The sequence below is a fragment of the Lynx canadensis genome, chromosome B2, assembly GCF_007474595.2.
Source record: "Lynx canadensis isolate LIC74 chromosome B2, mLynCan4.pri.v2, whole genome shotgun sequence".
Classification (NCBI taxonomy): domain Eukaryota; kingdom Metazoa; phylum Chordata; class Mammalia; order Carnivora; family Felidae; genus Lynx; species Lynx canadensis.
Genome location: NC_044307.1, coordinates 118897660 through 118915956, shown reverse-complemented (window position 1 = coordinate 118915956; position 18297 = coordinate 118897660). Strand labels below are relative to the sequence as shown.

Here is an 18297-nt window from a genome sequence, read left to right as displayed (position 1 = left end):
ATAAAGCAGATTTTACCTTTTTCTGTTAGTGGGTACAGGTGACATCTTATTTGCCTAAATCTCTAAAGTGTTTTCTTTAGAATTTAAAAAGACTTTTTTCAAGACTCTGTAGGTGAAGTGACCATGTAATACTCATTGACCTAAGAATTGCTTGATAGAGAGCGATGTAGCAGTAGCGGGGTGAGGTTGTACAGAATCATGCTTGGATCCAGAGTCATTCTTGGTCCTGATTTGCTCATGTATATATCTACATGGGAACACACATACACACCCAAATTTATTTCTTTATTAAAAAAAATTTTTTTTGAGTTTGTTTATTTTTGAGAGAGAGGTGGGGGAGGGACAGAGAGAGAAGGAGGCTCTCTCTGGGCTGAGAGCCTGATGCGGGGCTCGAACTCACAAACTGAGATCATGACCTGAGCTGAAGTCAGATGCTTAACCAGTTGAGCCACCAAGGCACCCCTACACACGAGTTTAAATTCTGGAAATGCAAAGGACGGAGGGTTGGTTATGTACAATTAAGGAAAATTAGTCTTTTCTCTGATCTCTGACTTGAATCTTGTCACTAAAGGAAAATGCATTAACGTTTTTAAATGTACTTTGTTTCCCTTGTGTATTTGTATTCAGTATGACCTATGGATATAGGCTTACCTTTTGTATCCATCATGTGTGAGTATTGACAATAACAAAACAGGGATTTATCAGCTTTGTAATTATGTGATGGCACTATAAATCTAAATTAAAACAAACCTCTATTTTTAAATATAGAATGAATGAATAAGCAAATTCTTTTGTGAATAAGCAAATTCTTTTACAGATGAATCAAAATAGATGTTTTTATGTATTGAAAACTGGACTTTGTGTGTATATGGCTTTTTTATATCTGAAACTGATAGGGTTTATAAGGAGAGATGATTAGATTATATGCTGTATACATATGCTTTTGGTGTCTATTTGTAGGGTGGATTAAAATGACAGAACTAAAAACAAAGTTGGGGGGGGAAGGAAAAAAGTTCGTGGGTGCAAACCCAAAGCAAAGCGAAAATGATACAAAAACAGGAAAAATCTTTCAGCAAGAGAATTACAAAAACTGTAATCCTAAAATTAGTCATTATTAACACTATTCTTTATGGAAATTGTTCTTCATTTAGTGGGTAGAACAGGCAGCAGGAAGATGACTTTTTCTTTGACCCGTGTGGATTTTGTAGCCGAGGAATGAAGTAACTTGGAACCAAGCTGGGCTTTTCTACTGAGCATGCCCCTTCTCCAGCAGGGTCCAGCCTGGGTGGGGCCAGTCTTGCTCATTAAGCTTTTGGAAGCTGGATTTCCATCAGCTTTCCAGTCTCTTAATGACAGTGAACAGCAGACAACGGGCTCGATGAACTTTTTAAAAAGCTGTGTATGTATTTTAAGGGGGAGATTTTGAGGAAGTTTCTGTTGGAGCAGTTGGGTTTGGTGGTCTATGCTTGTTTGTTTTTGCTTTTGAAGAAAGTTTGCTTTTGAGACTGTCCATATCCAGGGGACTGAAAATTTGGAGAATACTAATGTACAGAGTACATGGAACCTGGGTATGTATGCTCTTTGGCAAGGGAACATGTTCAGTTATATTTGATCCAAGTTTTACGAAAAATATATTTTTTTGGTGGCCAGAGTTTAGTTTTGGCTCACTTGTTTGCATTTTTCTAGGCAGATGTTGACTTATGTCATCGTAAGTGCTTTTTCAAGTTTGACCTATGAGAATAACGAAGCTACTTGGTTTATTTTACATACTTGTCCTGCTCTTCACAGGCGATTTATTCAGTGGTACAATATACTATATGAAAGTTCATTATTCCTAAAGCACAATGAGAACCATGTAAGGTTAATAGTCTACAGTTACTTTTGAAACATGTTGAAGGATGACCAATTTTAATTTATAGAATGCTTCATTTTCATGCTAATTTGTTTGATTAAAAAGGAGTTGTACTGTGACTGGCACAGAGTTGAATTTACGTTTTTTAGCCTCTACAGATTAGTGGCCATTAACAGTGGTTAAGAATTGTATGTTGTTTTGATGTTGTCACACCCGAAGTAAATAAATGTTGGTTAAATAAGGATAGGTATTAACCTCTTTTTTTTTTTTTTTTTTTACTGAATATGTAATCTGTTGTCACATTGAAGAATAGTGACAACTCACTATTGTTGCCCAGATTCTGACATCCAGACTTAGAAAAAATGGTCTTCTTGCTTTTTCTTGATCTAATTCCCACCCTTAAAAAGAACCTAGTTTGAGTGTTACTTTCTAACAAAACAAAACCACCACAGTGATTGCCAGATGATCTCTGCAAGTTCCTTTATTGTTGGCACCATATGGAATGCTCTTCTGCTGAAAGAATTAGCCAGTACATTTGGGGGAGGAGGGCACATGTGTACTTGTGAAGTTTAAGTTTTCTATTTTTGGGCCCAACAAAGAATTGTCTCTTAAAATTATTGGCAACTTGGGCGTGGGAGCAAATAACTGTAGAGATGATGCTGGTGATCTCGACAGCCGGCCAGTCGTAGGCGCCCCGTCTCCGTGCAGCGTTCCTGTGCACGTTCTAGGATACATTGGTGATCTGTGTACGGTTTAACATCTTAGCTCGATTGCAGACTTGGAAAGGGAAATTTTAAACGCTGACATTTAGTTTGCTTGAATTTTTTGTTGGACCCCTGAAAATTGAATGCCTGGCATATTCTCCCGTGGGATCCTGTACTCCACTCACGATTACACATGTTGAATTTTGAGAATCCTACCTCCAAAGAAACAAAGATATTTTGTTGAAGCAAAAACCTGTTCTAGCCAGCCTCACCTAAAAAGTAGTTGTTTGAAGCTCTTACTAATAAGTAAAGTAGTTTTGAACTAAACTGATGCTCAGAGTAGAAATACGTGTGTGTGTGTGTGTGTGTGTGTGTGTGTGTGTGTGTGTGTGGCGGGGGGGATGGTTTTAGGCATTCCAAATGGCATGTCTCTAATTCCGTTGTAGTTACAGCTTTTCCTGCCTGGGGAAAGTTGCTTTTATCACGCCAGGCGTGGAGGGTCCACAGCTAACAGTCTACAGCACCTTCTGCTGACTGGCCAGAGGACTGGTGTCAACGTTTAGTTAGGCTTGCTTACCTAAGCTAGAAAAATCATGCAGTTCAGTCTCCTATGTTAATTAAGAATATATACTATGCGTTGGCATAACTGGTAGTGCTGTAAATATTTAAAATGGCAGAAGAGCTAACGATCAAAGTTGTAAATGTACATTCTGTTTTTTGACAAGGTTCAGATATTTATGCCTGTTGACTGCAGTGTTCCAAAGCTTATGGAGAAGAGGATTTGAAAGTGTGAGATCAGTGTAGGCTCCAGCCTGGTGGCCTTGTCATAGCGTGGCAAGTTGATTGATTTTGACAAGACTTTGTCTTACGACCTATTAAAATGCAGCGTCTGCAGCCTGTGCATTTATCCTGTGCAGTTAACCTTGATGGATTTGTCGTTAGCTTATTTGGGAAAAGCCTCCTGAACCACTGTTATTTTTAAGCTAAAGAATTTAGAGTTTGAGTCACACAAATAGTATTAGACTTGTAGAGTTCCACGTGATCAGGTGGGTTTTCTGATGGGGCTGGGTAAGGATCCTATTCTGATGGTAGTTGTAGGATGAGCTCAGAAAAAGCCTGCTCCCTGGTGTCTGGTATGATGAGGAGAGATTGTTGGCTTTGCTCTGTTTTGAGCCTAGTTATGATGTCATTGGAGGAAACTGCACATTAGTGTATTTTTCTTTTCTAAAAAATGTTCTGTGATGGTGGTACAAATAAGTATTTCCTAAATACTTAGGAGCATCACAAAAGACATTTATTGAGAAGCTGCCAGATGCATCACGCCGCACTAGAAACATGTTATTATTCATCATCTGTACAAAAGTTTTGCTCTTCATGTGAGCATAGGTGCAGAAGTGGGCAGGGGAGAGATGTAGACAGGAAACATGACCTTGTGCGTGTCAGGCGAACTTTGTTCCTGCTTTTCCCTATAAATGTGGAGGAAGCTGCTCACAGAGATCAGGGATGTTTATGTATGTCCAGCTTAGAAGTTGAATAAGAATCTTCCCATTCTGTTTTATTCCCCTTTAAAAGTGTTTTCAAATTTCAGAGAACTCTGTTTCCGAGTTCCCTGTTTGTACTCTTCCAGGAGAGAATGGGAATAATTTTTTGGGGCCTACCTGCTTATGCACCAGTGTTTATACATATATAGAGAGAGAAAGCCATCTTTCCTCCCTAGCTGGTTGATGGTGAGCCGGGCTAATTCAAAAATTCGAAACAAATTCGTTTTATATGTTGAAGAAATTTATAACCAGGAAGATTTTATTTGGATTTTTTATTCAAGTGACTTAAATTTTTCCAGACAGCGAATATATCTCTAGCAAACCAATTGAGAATGAGAATTAAGTTTTCTTTAAAAAGCACGGTGCCTTTTTGTATTTCAGGAGTGTTAAACCAAGAGTTCCCATGCGGGACCATGTGTGACCTCCTAAAGAGAGGACAATGGTATCGTCACAGAAAACCTTGTCAGGTCTTCAGACGAGTAGTAATTTCTGATCTGAATGAGCAAAATCTCTGAATTAGTGACACGTGGTTTGAATGTATATTAACACTAATCTTTTTTTTTTCTTAACATTTTTTTTTAATGTTTATTTATTTTTGAGAGAAAGAGAGCACGAGTGGTGGAGGGGCAGAGAGGGAGGGAGGCACAGAATCTGAAGCAGGCTCGAGGCTCCGAACTGTCAGCCCAGAGCCCTATGCGGGGCTCGAACCCACAAGCTGTGACATCATGACCTGAGCTGAAGTCTGATGCCTAACCAACAGAGTCACCCACGCACCCCTATATTGATGCTAGTCTTGCTACCTCAGTCCCTCACTAGGCCGAGAACAGGATTCTGTTCACCTGTACCGCTGGTGTCTGGTTACCTGTGCTGTGAAAGGGCTGAAGAAACATTTGCTTTGAGAGAAGGGCCTAAAATCTGCAACCCACATTCTGAAAATAGGTGAAATTTATAAGGGGCTCATTTAGAACATACTACTTAGGACTGTAAGCCTCCAAGTTGGTAGTAATAGTTTGCTTTTTGCTTTTTCTTTTTTTATGTTGTATTTAGTTTTGAGAGGGCACGAGCAGGGGAGGGGCCGAGAGAGAGGGACAGAGGATCTGAAGCAGGCTCTACGCTGACAGCGGTGAACTGTGGGGCTTGAAATCACAAACCGTGAGATCATGACCTGGGCTGAAGTCAGATGCTCAACGGACTAAGCCGCCCAGGTGCCCCGGCTGTTTCAACAGATAGTGAATTGTCGGCCATTATGCTAGTGTTGGTTGTGTAACAGTGAAGCTGTTTGGGATTGGTGGCGGTATTGTAGGAGGTCTCTGGAGCTGGACAGCCTGGGTCTAAATCGCGGCTCTTCCATGTATTGGGTGTATGGCTTCATGCAAGTCCTTTATCTTGTCTTTCCTTCTTCATCTGTAACATGGGAATGATCTTAGTTCCTACTTCAAAGCGTTGTGAGGATTAAGGGAATTGCTACACTCAGAGTCTCTAGAACCATGCTCAATAAATAGCTGATATTGTCACTATTATTTCTGTTCTTACTATTTTTAGTGAACGAAGGGGCATAGTTCCCTCCCCCCCCCGTTTTTTGTTTTTTTTTTTGGCCAGAATCCCTATTTGATGACAGTGGCCCACCATTTATTATGAATTTACTGTGTGCCAGGCACTTTATGTATAGCATCTAATTACATCCTTAGGGCATCCCAGTGAGAATGTATTCTATCCCTGTTTTGCTTATGAGGAAACTGAAGGCTAAATAATAAATATCCCTGGGTACACCACTAGTAGGAGACAGAGCTGGAATTCTAATCCTGGTCTTTTTAGCTCCCAGACTTGATCTCCAAACCACTCTGTTATTTTATCCAAAGATTAAATAGCTTCACACAGAAAGGATGTAGCTCCATCTGACTGTTAAAAAACTGGGGCCTTGAGGAGGGCACCTTTTGGGATGAGCACTGGGTGTTGTATGGAAACCAATTTGACAATAAATTCATATTAAAAAACAAACAAAAAACAAAAAACTGGGGCCTTGTCTGAGAGCAGGAATTCGATGCAGTTGATGAGTATTCCTGACCACACCACTTGTAATTGCTTCATGACGAGCCAGTAGGGTTCTGGATGTCTCTATCATCTCGATTAGTGTGTGCTTTTGGAGTGCCCAATATGATGATGTTTATGTGCATTTTGATGATGAGAATGGTGGCCAATATTGGGATCCTTAATGGCTATGTATAGTATCTGCTTATCGAGCCCTCACTCTAGGAAAGGGAATCTATTTCTGGGATGACCCTAGTTGCTTGTGGAGAAGATTCTGCCTGGCACAGATCTTTATTGATGTAATTGTGTTTTTAAAATTTTTATTCCAGTGTAGTTAGCATACAGTGTTGTCTTAGTTTCAGGTGTACAATGTAGTGATTCACCAGTTCCATACCTCACCCAGTGCTTATCATCTCGACGTAATTCTTGAGAGCAGCAGGGACTTGGCTTTTAACAAATGAGATCGTTAGCTCTTACCTTAGGTGCTACTGGAACTGAACATTGTTGAAAATTGTCTTGATTTTCATGTACCCCCCTCCAATATGACGAAAGAGAATCTTACACTTTGATGAACTCTTAAGATTTGTTTGTTTGTTTGTTTCATTCTTAGAGTTTTTAAAATAAAGATTAATCCTTTATCTTACTCAGATATTAACCCAGATACTGGGTTTAAAAAATTTGAGCATCAGGAAAAACGAACATTCGACAGCCATGGCTCTTAGGCTATGAGGGCCATAGAACCCAGAGGGGAGTAGTAATTACCCGATACAGTTCTGTATGTGTTCCCAGTTTCTTAGGGCTTATTTTCTGATGCTTGCTCCGGAATATGCAGAGGCTAATAGTGACTGCGAGTAGCTGAAACCCCATTGTTCTCATAGTAGGGAGTGTGTTCTTTCACATACCAGGAAGCACAACCCTAGGACCTGGCCATGTGCAGCATGCCAGCTCTAGTATGTGTCACTTTGTCCTCAGGCTTTCTCCCTTCTTGGATACTCAAGATGGCAACAGCACTTCTAGAGTCAGGTATCCAGGGCTTCGAGACAGAAGAGGGACCTTTCCCTTTTGGCTCTTTTTAGTGGAAGGAATCTTCCCACCAGTAGACTTTCCGCAAGTCTTCTCGACAGGGGGAGGGGGACTACCGTGATTGCCTTGGACCAGTAGATCATTGCCTTTTGGCCTGGCCTGGAGCCAGCCCCTGCTGGCATGCATGTGTAAGAGAGACAAAAGCTGAAGAAAATTTGGGTTCTGTTTAAAAAGGAGAAAGGGTGGAGGAAATACATGCTCTGAATGTAATCTGATCCTGCCTAGGCTTGAACTAGCCGAGGGCCACAGTTCATATCTTTTGTGTATGTGACTTTAATTTAAGCCAGATGCTAGCTTATGTCTTTGCAGAAATAGTTCAGTCTCTCTTATAGATCCTTATCCCTTAAAAACAAAACAAAAAGAACAAAAAAGAAGCCAAAGAGTGTGTTATTAAGGTAACTAGGGTGGGTAGCATTGGATTGTTTAAAAAAATAACTCATTTATCCTCCCCATATAGATAATTTAAACTAACAGATCATCCCTTTGGAATGTGGTGACACTTATTTGAATATGGGGTATAGGTGTCTATACGCCTGACACTTAAGAAAAATCAACCTACAAGAGAGGAATTACATGCAGTCTGCTCTAAGTCGTCCTGTTTTTGTCATTCCTTTCCCTCTCCAGATACTTTTCGTTTTTCCTCCCTTTCGTCTTCCTCCTTTTCCCTCTTCGCCTCCTTTTACTTGCTGTACAGATTTAAGAAGCACTGCTTTCATTATTTCCTAACTGGTTAGGTGGCCGCTGAGTCATTTCTATATTGAGGTTGCTGTTTTGTCTTTTTCTCACATTTTGTGCTTTTAGGGAAGGTAGTTGGGTATTAAAAGACTTCTTCTTGGGCTATAGGGCTGTGTAGGGACATGAACATAAGCCAGAAAATTGTTCTGCATATCCTCTGCCCAGTCACCGCCACGGATGAAAACCAGTTTTGTCAGACCCAGAAAGTGACAAAATTGAAACGGTGCACACATGGCCAATATTATAGAAGTTTAATAGTTATTTGTTGCACAATTTGTTTTCTTTCTCAAAGTTCACAGGAAAGCGCCTCTTGATTCCCTTGCCACCATTTTGAAGTTTAGAAATACATCCTTTTCCATTTTGTTAAATCTGGAGTGTCCTAAGTAATGAATTGAACTTTGTTGGTAGAAATCAAAGACTGCCGATTGCTCTCATCTCTGCAGAGGGGGAGGGCCGCTCAGGTGGCAGCACCTACCCCATTCTCTGTACAGGGATTTTGTTAACAGTGAGGGCTCTTAGAGTAGCACTGGTTTTCGTGAGGTTTTAAGGAAACCTCTATACCCGATAGTTAGCTTGAACCCCTTACTTGAAGTTCTTCATAGGAGTGTCTAGAGTTGTGTATCTGCTTTGCTTTGCTGGTTGTAGTACTCCGCTTAGGGACCAGTGTCTTCTGTAGCACGATGTTCTGCATCGTATGGTAGGTTGTTTAGCCTGGTGATAGAGACAGCTCCTGGGAATTGACCGCCCTTTTTAAAAGTTAAAAAAAAAAAATACAAAACAAAAAAAAGGTGGTTTTGCATAACACAGCTTTGTACCTAACCAGTGCTGATCCTCTGTTGATGGTTTTCTGCTTGGTTGCGTGTTAAGTGATGCATGCTTTTTCTCATGGAGCTGTTACAATAGTGAACACTTCTGTCAACCCAGATGGAGTATGCCAACATGGTAATTGTGTCAAAACCACATGCTTGTCTAATGGGCTGGCCGTTCCCAGCAATATTCTTTTTGGTTGCTGATAAGCAGAAAGGTCTTTACTTAGTATGTTATATAACTGAATGGATTTAATTTAATAATTTTATTTTTTTTAATTTAATTTAATATAACTTATATAGCTAAATAAAAATAATGGATTTTCAGTATTTGTAATTATACTTATGAAAGGTAGTGGAATGAGCATTGCTAGAGTTTGGGAAACCATAGTTCTGGGTTTGGCTTCTGCCGTCTAGCTTTGTGATCTCAGGCAAATCTCTGGTCTTTCTGAGCCTCAGTTTCCTTGTTGATAAGAGGGAATGAGGGTATTAGACTGGACGATTTCACAGCACTCATTCGGTAAATATGTATCAGGTGCCTCTCTGTGCCAGTCTAGATGCGGGTAACGTAGAAAGAGCCTAGCCCTTATGGGGCTTTCATTTTAGTGCGAAGGCTTGCATTCTACTGCAGAAGTTTGCATTTTAGTGGGTGATGGATTTTAAAGGCTTATCCACATTTGAAACTCTTGAGAGTCACAGGCATGATAATTATGGTGAATGGATGTGCTATAATCATGTTTTCTTGATGGTGGTAATTTGTTCAAGAAGCCATTTTATCAACAAAGAAGGTAGTGTTTAGGTTTGAGCTTTTGTTTATCTCTGAAACTATTTTAAGAAGGTACTTATTTACACATAATTATATCCACCCTTATTTTTGAGTATTTACAAATAGAATTTTATAGAATTAGCCAGTTCACTGTTTTTTTGTTTGTTTGTGTTTTAAGATCTTGTAACTTGCATTTGGAGGGGCAACACTGAACAGCTCTGGGATTCTTAAAACTTAAAAGTGTGAATCCAGTAGTGGTTGAGGAAGACCACTGTGTAAGGCTTAATGGTGTGGTTTATCTGTGCTCTGTCTCTGTGTTAGCACCTTGTCTTTAATTTCCATTCATCAGCTCAATTGTGATTAATGGCCAAAAATAACCTTCAAGTATGGTCTTCTTTCCATGTGATGGGAACTCATCTGTAAATTTCTTACTGGGGGAGGGCCAGAGCGAGTTATAGTAAATCGCAGAATAGATTCATATTCTGTAGTCCTTTCCACAAACTGATATGAATTTTCTTTGAGGACTGAGGACTGCACCAAAGGACCTGGCTAATTCAATCATTCAAAGCATTCAAAGGGGGAGTTGTGATTACATTATGAAATACAGGTGAAAACAGGTATGCACGGCTGTGTGGTCCTCCGTTCAGTGGCCTTGGATAAGTCACATAACTTTTACTCTTTATGACTTACAAACAGGGATCATATCTTCCCTGTAGGATGCTTTAAAGAGCAGATATTTATGTGCATGATGTCTGACACAGTAAGTGGCAGGTCTTATGATTAAAATAAAAATGTTAATGTTTCTAACATAATAGTGGAAACTTGAGTTTTATATCTCATTGCTTCTAAAATATTTTGACCAAAAATCAACTTTACTTAATTGGTCTCCAGATTATTTGTCATAGCAAAAGTAATTAGAGAGCTACCAATTATCTTGATTAGCTTGGACAAGGGTGGGACGTTTTTATTTTAATTTTTACCAGGACATTGGTTCAACTCTCAAAACGTAATTAGAGAGTATATACTAAAAATCAACTTGGGTCATTGCATGATTAATATAAATAATATTCTCCATTTAAGTGGTACATGGAAAATGGTAGTTTAAAGAAGGAAAAAAGACTTTCTGTGCTATTTGGGGCCAGTTCAAAAACTCATGTAAGAGTCTTACTGGGAGACATGATTCTGAATTTTAAATACCTAATAGTGGTACAGCCACTAGAGAAAAATTGTATCGAGTTTCCTCAGAAAATTAAAAAATTAACTACCATATGATCCAGCAGTGTCTTGGTATTTATCAAAGGAAATGAAAACTCACTAACTCAAAAAGATGTATACACACCATGTTCACTGTAGCATTATTTATCGTAGTCAGCATATAGAAACAACAGCCTAAATTTCCATTTATGGATGAATGGATAAAGAATTGTCACACACACACACACACACACACACACACACACGAGTATTATTCATCAGTAAACAAGAATGGAATCTTGCTGTTTGCAATAGCATGGATGGATTATGCTAAACTAAATGTCACAGAAAGAAAGACACCTTAAGATCTCTCTTGTATGTGCAATTTAAATAACAACAACAACGAAACCAAGCTCATAGATAAAGAGAACAACCAGTGGTTGCCAGATGCGGGAATGAGAGAAATGGGTGAAATTTGTTTGTTTAGTTTAAATAAATTGAGGGGGGGCGTGGGAAGCCCACTTAGGTTTGTGAATAGTAACTGCATTCTATTTACCTGAACGTTCAACTCAGATCTTTGGAGGAGAAAGTTCAGTAATCATATTAGCTTTAGAATGACTTAACAGATCTTGGCTCATGTCTTCCTAAATAAAGGCAATGCCTTAATATTTTGTACATTTTGGTTTACGTTGAGCTAAGATTTCTGTACAAAAATTCCATAAAACATATAGTTTAGTTTTGCTCAATATCACCAGTTTTTGATTTTCAGGAATATTGGTATAATTTTTCTACAATACATCCATGTTGGCTACAGCCTGTTTTATCTGTGATGTTTACTTCATCACAGATATTTGTTTGACACAATGTGATGTTTAAGTTTGGTGATCTGAGACCAATGCAGATGGTAGTTAAACATTTTACTAACACACCTACACTTTATGCTTTTATACAGCATAGAGGTAGTGAACTAATATGTGCAAATTTTCAAACATGGATAGAATTATAAATTAAAATGTTATAGTTACTTAACTATTCTTCCTTTGTAGCATTGCCCTCCATTTATTTCCACTCATCTCCTAGTCTTATTATATAGTTCTCTCACCTCCTGCCTTCTGCCTGACTCTGCAATGTTGAGCAGTGATAAAGTTCTTTTCAGGACCCTCTAAATGCAAAACTACACTTTTTCTCTAGGTGATGGCTGTATGTATCATTTGTGCTTTTAACTATCACCCATACGATGACAACTCCCAAATCCATATCTCTTGTGCATATCCAGTCTCCGTTCAAGACCTGTATGGCAGGTGTTCAGCTAGACAGACTTGTCAGTTGTGATGCATTCAAAACAGAGTTTGTCTCCGTCAGACCCTCTTTTCCTTTGTGCTCCCTGTTTCAGTGGGTGGTTCTACCATCACCCCAGTTTCCATGACCTGAGACTTTTCCTCAACCCTTTCCTCTCTTTGACTTGTTCTATTCATTGTGGACACATCATGTCGTCTATCTCTCTTTACCATTAGATTCATTTCTTGTCCTTTGCCTCACTGCTCCTACCTTAGTGCAGACCATCATCGTCTTGTGTGTGGGTTATTGAACAGCCTTCTGGATGTCTATTTCAATCTTTCATCCTGTGCTTTACAAGCCAGGTTGGGCTATTTGAAATGTGGGTATGATTACATTACTCCTCTGTGGAAAGCGCTTATATGACTTCTGACTGCCTTTAAATTAACCTCAAGACCTTTCTTACCAGGATACACAAAACCTTTTATGTCCTGGCTCCTGCTTACTGCTCCTACTTTGTCCCTGCTAATTCGCTTTCCTCCTCATCTCCTATCTCTATAACAAGCTTCCACTTAACTTGTACAGTGTATTACCGTTCAGTACTTGTGGTTTCCTGTAGGAGGAATATTCTCCTGGTTCCACACTTCCCTGTTCCTGGCACATGCTGCCTATCCTGACTCCCTTGCCTGAATGAGGGCTCATTATTTTAAAGAAACTCAAATGTCAACTTTGGTAGAAGGGCTTACCTAGTGACCCTCTTCTCCTAATCTGGGTTAAGTATCTGTCTTGTGCTTTTTAAGCAGTGTGCTTTTCACTTCATCTGTACACCACCTTCTCCCCTCCTTCAGCTTCTTGAAGGCAGTCTTTATTCATGTGCCCAGTACTTGGCACATTGTAGGGGCCCATTAAATATAGTCAGGCTGACTGAATGCTTTCATGCTTGCCTATTAGAAGGGAATACCATTTTTAAAAACTTTTTTATTATTATCACCCTTTAAAAAACTATATTATTTTTTCATTTTATTTCTTTTAGGGCACAAACGAGTTGGAGAGGGGCAGAGAGAGAGAGAGAGAGAGAGAGAGAGAGAGAGAGAAAGAATATCTTAAGCAGGCTTCACATACAGCATGGAGCCCGGCGTGGGGCTGGATCCCAAAACCCTGGGATCATGACCTGAGCCAAAATCAAGAGCCAGATGCTCAACCAACTGAGCCACCTTGGCGCCCTGAGATATCACCCTTTTAAAGCTTACAATGCAATGGTTTTGTGTGTATTCACAAGGCTGTACAACCATCACCACTGTCTAATTCCAGAACATTTTCATTACCCCCAAAGGAAACCCTGTACTCATTAGCAGTTGCCCTCTATTCTATCTTCCAGCCCTTTACAACCACTAATCTACTTCTTCTTTGTGGGTTTGCGTATTCTGGAAATTTCGTAGAAGCAGATCACATACCATGTAGCCTTTTGTATTTTTTTCACTTAGAATAATGTTTTCAAGGGTTGTGTGTGGCAGCATACATTAGCACTTCATTCCTTTTTAGGAGTTAATATTGTACAGACACACCCATCTTGTTTATCCATTCATCAGTTGGTAGAAATTTGAGTTTCTGTTTTCTGACTATTACGGATAAGGCTGTTCTGAAGATTCGTTTACAAGTTTTCCTGTGGACATCTGTTTTCATTTCTCTTGGGTATATATATACACGTAGGAATGGAATCGCTAGGTCCTGTGGTAACTTTAACTTTTGAGAAACTGACAAACGGTTTTCCAAAGTGAATGCACCATTTTACTTTCTTTGCCACCAGGGTTGAGAATTTAAAATTTTCCACATTCTCACTAGTACTTGTTACTCTCTGTCTTTTTGATAAGAGCCATCTTTTAGTGCATATGAAGTGGTATCTGATGGTGGTTTGGGTTTCATTTCCCTAATGACTGATGATGTTGAGCAGCATTTCAAGTGCTTACTGGCCATTTGTATGTTTTCTTTGGAGAAATGTCTACTTAAAATTCTTTGCATTCATTCATTCATTCATTTATTCATTCATTCATTTATTCATTCATTCTGTTGAATTGTAAGGGTTCTTGATATATTTTGGATACTAGACTCTTATCAGATATATAATTGGCAAAAGAGGGTGAAGAATATTTTAATAAACAAGTGTAATACTGATACATGCTACAGTATGGGTGAACCTTGAAAGCATTATGTCCAGTGAAAATACCACACGTGTATTTCTGTCTATTTGAAATGTCTAGAATAGGCAAATCCATATGGATTGAAAGTAATTGCCAGGGGCTGGGGGCGGGGGGGGAGGGGACAACGGAGACAAAACGACAAAACGTTAATGGGTAGAAAGTTCCTTTTCAGGATGATGAAAATATTCTAGAATTAGATAGTGGTGATGGTTGCACAATCTTGTGAATGTATTCAAAACCATTAACTAAGCAATTTAAATGGGTAAATTTTGTGGTATGTGAATTATATCTCACTAAAGCTTAAAAAAGAGCAAGTGTGTTTTATTTTTTTGAACTAGTCAAGGTTTGTACTACTTTTGAAGATAGCTGGAAAATTTCCTACTGGCCAGGGTTCCCAGGCCTTTGAACATTGGCAACAGAGGAGAGAGTGTGCTATCTCTGCTCTGCCTGTTTTGTTTGTTTGTTTGTTTTTAATATGCCAGCAGGGAAGCTTTATTTTAAAAAATCCCTCTTTGCTCGTGTGAAATTGAGACAAGTAGTTACTTTCACACTTCATTTCAATTTTGTTTTCATTAGTTGTGATAGGGTCAATTGTTAGATGCATTTCCCCTTCCCACCTCTATAATGTCTTCATTTGGTTCAGATTAAGGGCCCCTAGATACTTGTAATTGCATCTATAAGGAAGACTATGTTTGCATTTGGGTGGGACAGAGGGTTAGACTTTTGATCATAGTTTGAGTACTTTTCTCAGAAAACTAACTTATGCACTGAAATAATGCTGGTGAAATAATGCTGGTGAATTATAAGGTTTAATTGTGGGACAAAAAACATACAGTTTTTTTTTTTTCCAGATCTAATTTTCTCACTATTAAGCACTCAACATTTAAAATTCATCTTTATAATACCCATCATTTTGGTTTCACTGTGTGAAATTGCAGTGAAATTTGTCTCCATACTTACTAACAGTATCAGTAACATTATTATGTGATAGAATAAGGCATACAAAGTATAGAGAAAAGAAATTTTCCTTAAAAAATGGCGGGGTTTTTTGGGGTAAGTTTTTTATGGCTAGATGAAACTTAATAAAAGTAATCACCTAAGCTCCTCATGATTTTAAGTTCTATCAGTACAGAATCAGTTTATTCCATTGTGATGCTACCTTTGGTTCTTTGATTCTGACAGAGAATTCTAAGAGTAGCAATCTCCATTTTTCTCTTGTGCTTATGAACCGTCTTTCCCTACACATTTTCTCTCTATCATCTCTTTGCCATTTCCCTTCCCACTCTTCTGTACTCTGTTCCTTCCCTCCAAACTAAAACTGAGAGAGTTTGTAAAATAACATTTTGTGGTTTTGTTTTGTTTACAGCATAAGTTGTAACCATGACCACTGAAGTAGGCTCCACTTCTGAAGTGAAGAAAGAACCTGAACAATTAGGAGCAGACACAGATACAACCAAGGAGAAAACGAAAGAAGTAGCAGAAAATCAGCAGAATCAGTCCTCCGATCCAGAGGAGGAAAAAGGTTCCCAGTCATCTCCTACAGCTGAAAGCCAAAGTAGTCCACACCGCCAGAAGAGAGAGAAGGATCCATCGGAGAGCAGGGGAATTTCTCGATTCATACCCCCATGGCTTAAGAAACAAAAGTCCTATACCTTAGTAGTGGCCAAAGATGGAGGAGATAAAAAAGAGCCTACCCAAGCTGTTGCCGAGGAGATTTTAGATAAAGAAGAATCTCTTCCTGAAGGAGAGAGGCAGGCCAAGGGTGATGCCGAAGAAACCGCTCAGAGGAAACAACAGGAGATTAAAGTTGATGTCAAGGAAGAGAAACCAGTGAGCGGTCCTGCGGCACAGGTATGTTTGAGAAGTGTTTGGGAATTAAAGGTTCATGTTCTTTTTTTTTTTTTTTTTTCAAATACGTTTATTTTCGAGGGGGGTGGGGGGAGAGAATCCCAAGCAGGCTCCACACTGTCAGTGCAGAGCCCAATGTGGGGCAAACTCACAAACTGGGAGATCATAACCCGAGCTAAAGTTGGACATTTAACTGACTGAGCCACCCAGGCGTGCCTAAAGCTTGGTGTTCTAGCCACATGACAAAAAGGATTTCTTTTGAGTCATTTCGAGATTTTTTCTATGCAGATACTACTTTGGCTTATTGTATCTGGAATATGGGTCTTGGAGTGGTCTGCTACAGCCTTCTTGTTACTTCTTTTTTAAAACTTGCCCAAATAATAAGGCAAAAAAATTGACTCTATATGCAAACTATAAAAAAAAAAGAATCCATGTCTCTTACTGTTTAGGTTAAACAGATACTTAGAATCCAATGACCTCTCCTTTAAAAAAAGAAATTTTTTTTTGATCTTTATTTTTGAGAGAGAGTGCGAGCAGGGGAGGAACAGAGAGAGAGGGAGACATAGAATCCGAAGCAGACTCCAGGCTCTGAGCTGTCAGCACAGAGCCCGACGCGGGGCTCGAACTCACCAACTGTGAGATCATGACCTGAGCTGAAGTAGGACGCTTAACCGACTGAGCCACCCAGGCGCCTCCGCCTGTCCTTTTTAAATAGTGTGGATTTTTTACCTCTTTGATTTGATGTATGGGAGTGTTCAGTAAGTAGGAAGAAATAGATTTGTATGTGTGAACATTTTGGTTGCCTAATGAACCTAGGCTTTGCCATACTAGGCTATTATAATTGGAAATTTTATTATTTGAAATGATATTTTAAGTTTTAGTTGCCAGGATGTAGTTTCTTCTACTCATTTAATGCTGATGTTACCAAACTGGCAAAATGAGAAAATGGAGGAAGGGGGAGATATGGGGAATATCTTTTCTAGCAAAATTTTGAAGTCTTTTAACATTGTAGGTTGACAGTGTTTATAACAATCACAATTCCTACTGAAGATTTTCCTTCTAATACTTTGTCTTCTGCAAATTGGTTAACTTTAGTATGAACGTACATTTTTTTGTCAACAGCCTGCTGATGAAGTAAGTAAGGAGAGAGAAGAGAAGGCTAAAGAAATACAGGAAGACAAATCAGAAGAAGCAAAAAGGGAGACCAAGGAAGTGCAGACCAATGAGCTAAAGTCAGAGAAGGCTTCTCAGAAAGCCACCAAGAAGACCAAAACTGTCCAGTGTAAAGTGACCCTCCTAGATGGCACCGAGTACAGCTGTGACCTGGAGGTGAGATGGGGTGCTGGTTGGATGGCTGTCTTGATGTGTAGGGTGAACACAGAAGGCACAGGTTGCCCTCACTTGTGGGCTGGCACAGTGTATATATTTTTGTGTCCCTATAAGCTAGTTTGTCAGTTGTGCTTTAAAAAATAAGAACAGGAGAGGGTCATTTCCATGACAAAGAATATTTCCTGACCCTAAGGCGGGGGTGCGGAATCAGGGCCAATGTTCTGCTAGTTTGCACTGGTCGTGTGCATTGGCTGGTGTTTGTTCAGAATGGGTATTAAATAGTTTGAATATTACCTTTTTTTGTAAGGGTTTCACTTGAGAAACCAGCTAGGTTGGTATTTCAGAGTCATGTTAATTTCAGAATTTTGCCCCTAAGTTTTTTTTTATCCTGAATCTAACGACTTAAGATTGAGCTCATTTATTCAGTTTCATTTAATTAAAAAACACTCATGATTTGTAAAGCTTATAATTTATTAGCATGGATGTGACCAAAACCAATATAATTAAAACAAAAAAAATTTTTAATGTTTATTTTTGAGAGAGAGAGAGAAAGAAAGAGAGTAAGAGTATGAATGGGACAGAGGCAGAGAGAGAGAGGGAAACAGAACTCGAAGCAGGCTCCAGGCTCAGAGCTGTCAGCACAGAGCCTGACGCGGGGCTCGAACTCACAGACCGCGAGATCATGACCTGAGCCGAAGTTGGACGCTCAACCTACTGAGCCACCCAGGTGCCCCACCAATATAATTTTTTTAAAGCATCTAGTACCTTATAATTCTGTTAGAGCTCGTTACTTTTCATAGCTAAGTTACTTTATTTACAAGAACATGTGCGAATAGCTGATATGCCCTGAACAACTGTGTCAAAAGCTTCCAGTGGACTATTTCACATAACACTTGTAAGAATCTATATGAGGTAGGTATTATTATGGGCGTTCCCAT

At 39.2% G+C, this 18297-nt stretch overlaps 1 protein-coding gene across 20 annotated transcripts in view; it reads left to right on the top strand.

Annotated features, from left to right (window-relative positions):
- EPB41L2 (erythrocyte membrane protein band 4.1 like 2) overlaps window positions 1-18297 on the top strand; it is a 261971-nt gene that overhangs the window by 127211 nt on the left and 116463 nt on the right. For all 20 annotated transcript variants that reach the window (XM_030316339.1, XM_030316337.1, XM_030316332.1 and 17 more), the window contains 2 exons: window positions 15549-16033; window positions 17153-17359. In XM_030316339.1, the coding sequence (XP_030172199.1) occupies window positions 15563-16033; window positions 17153-17359 (678 nt within the window). In that variant the 5' untranslated portion in view covers window positions 15549-15562. The remainder of the gene's footprint in view (window positions 1-15548; window positions 16034-17152; window positions 17360-18297) is intronic.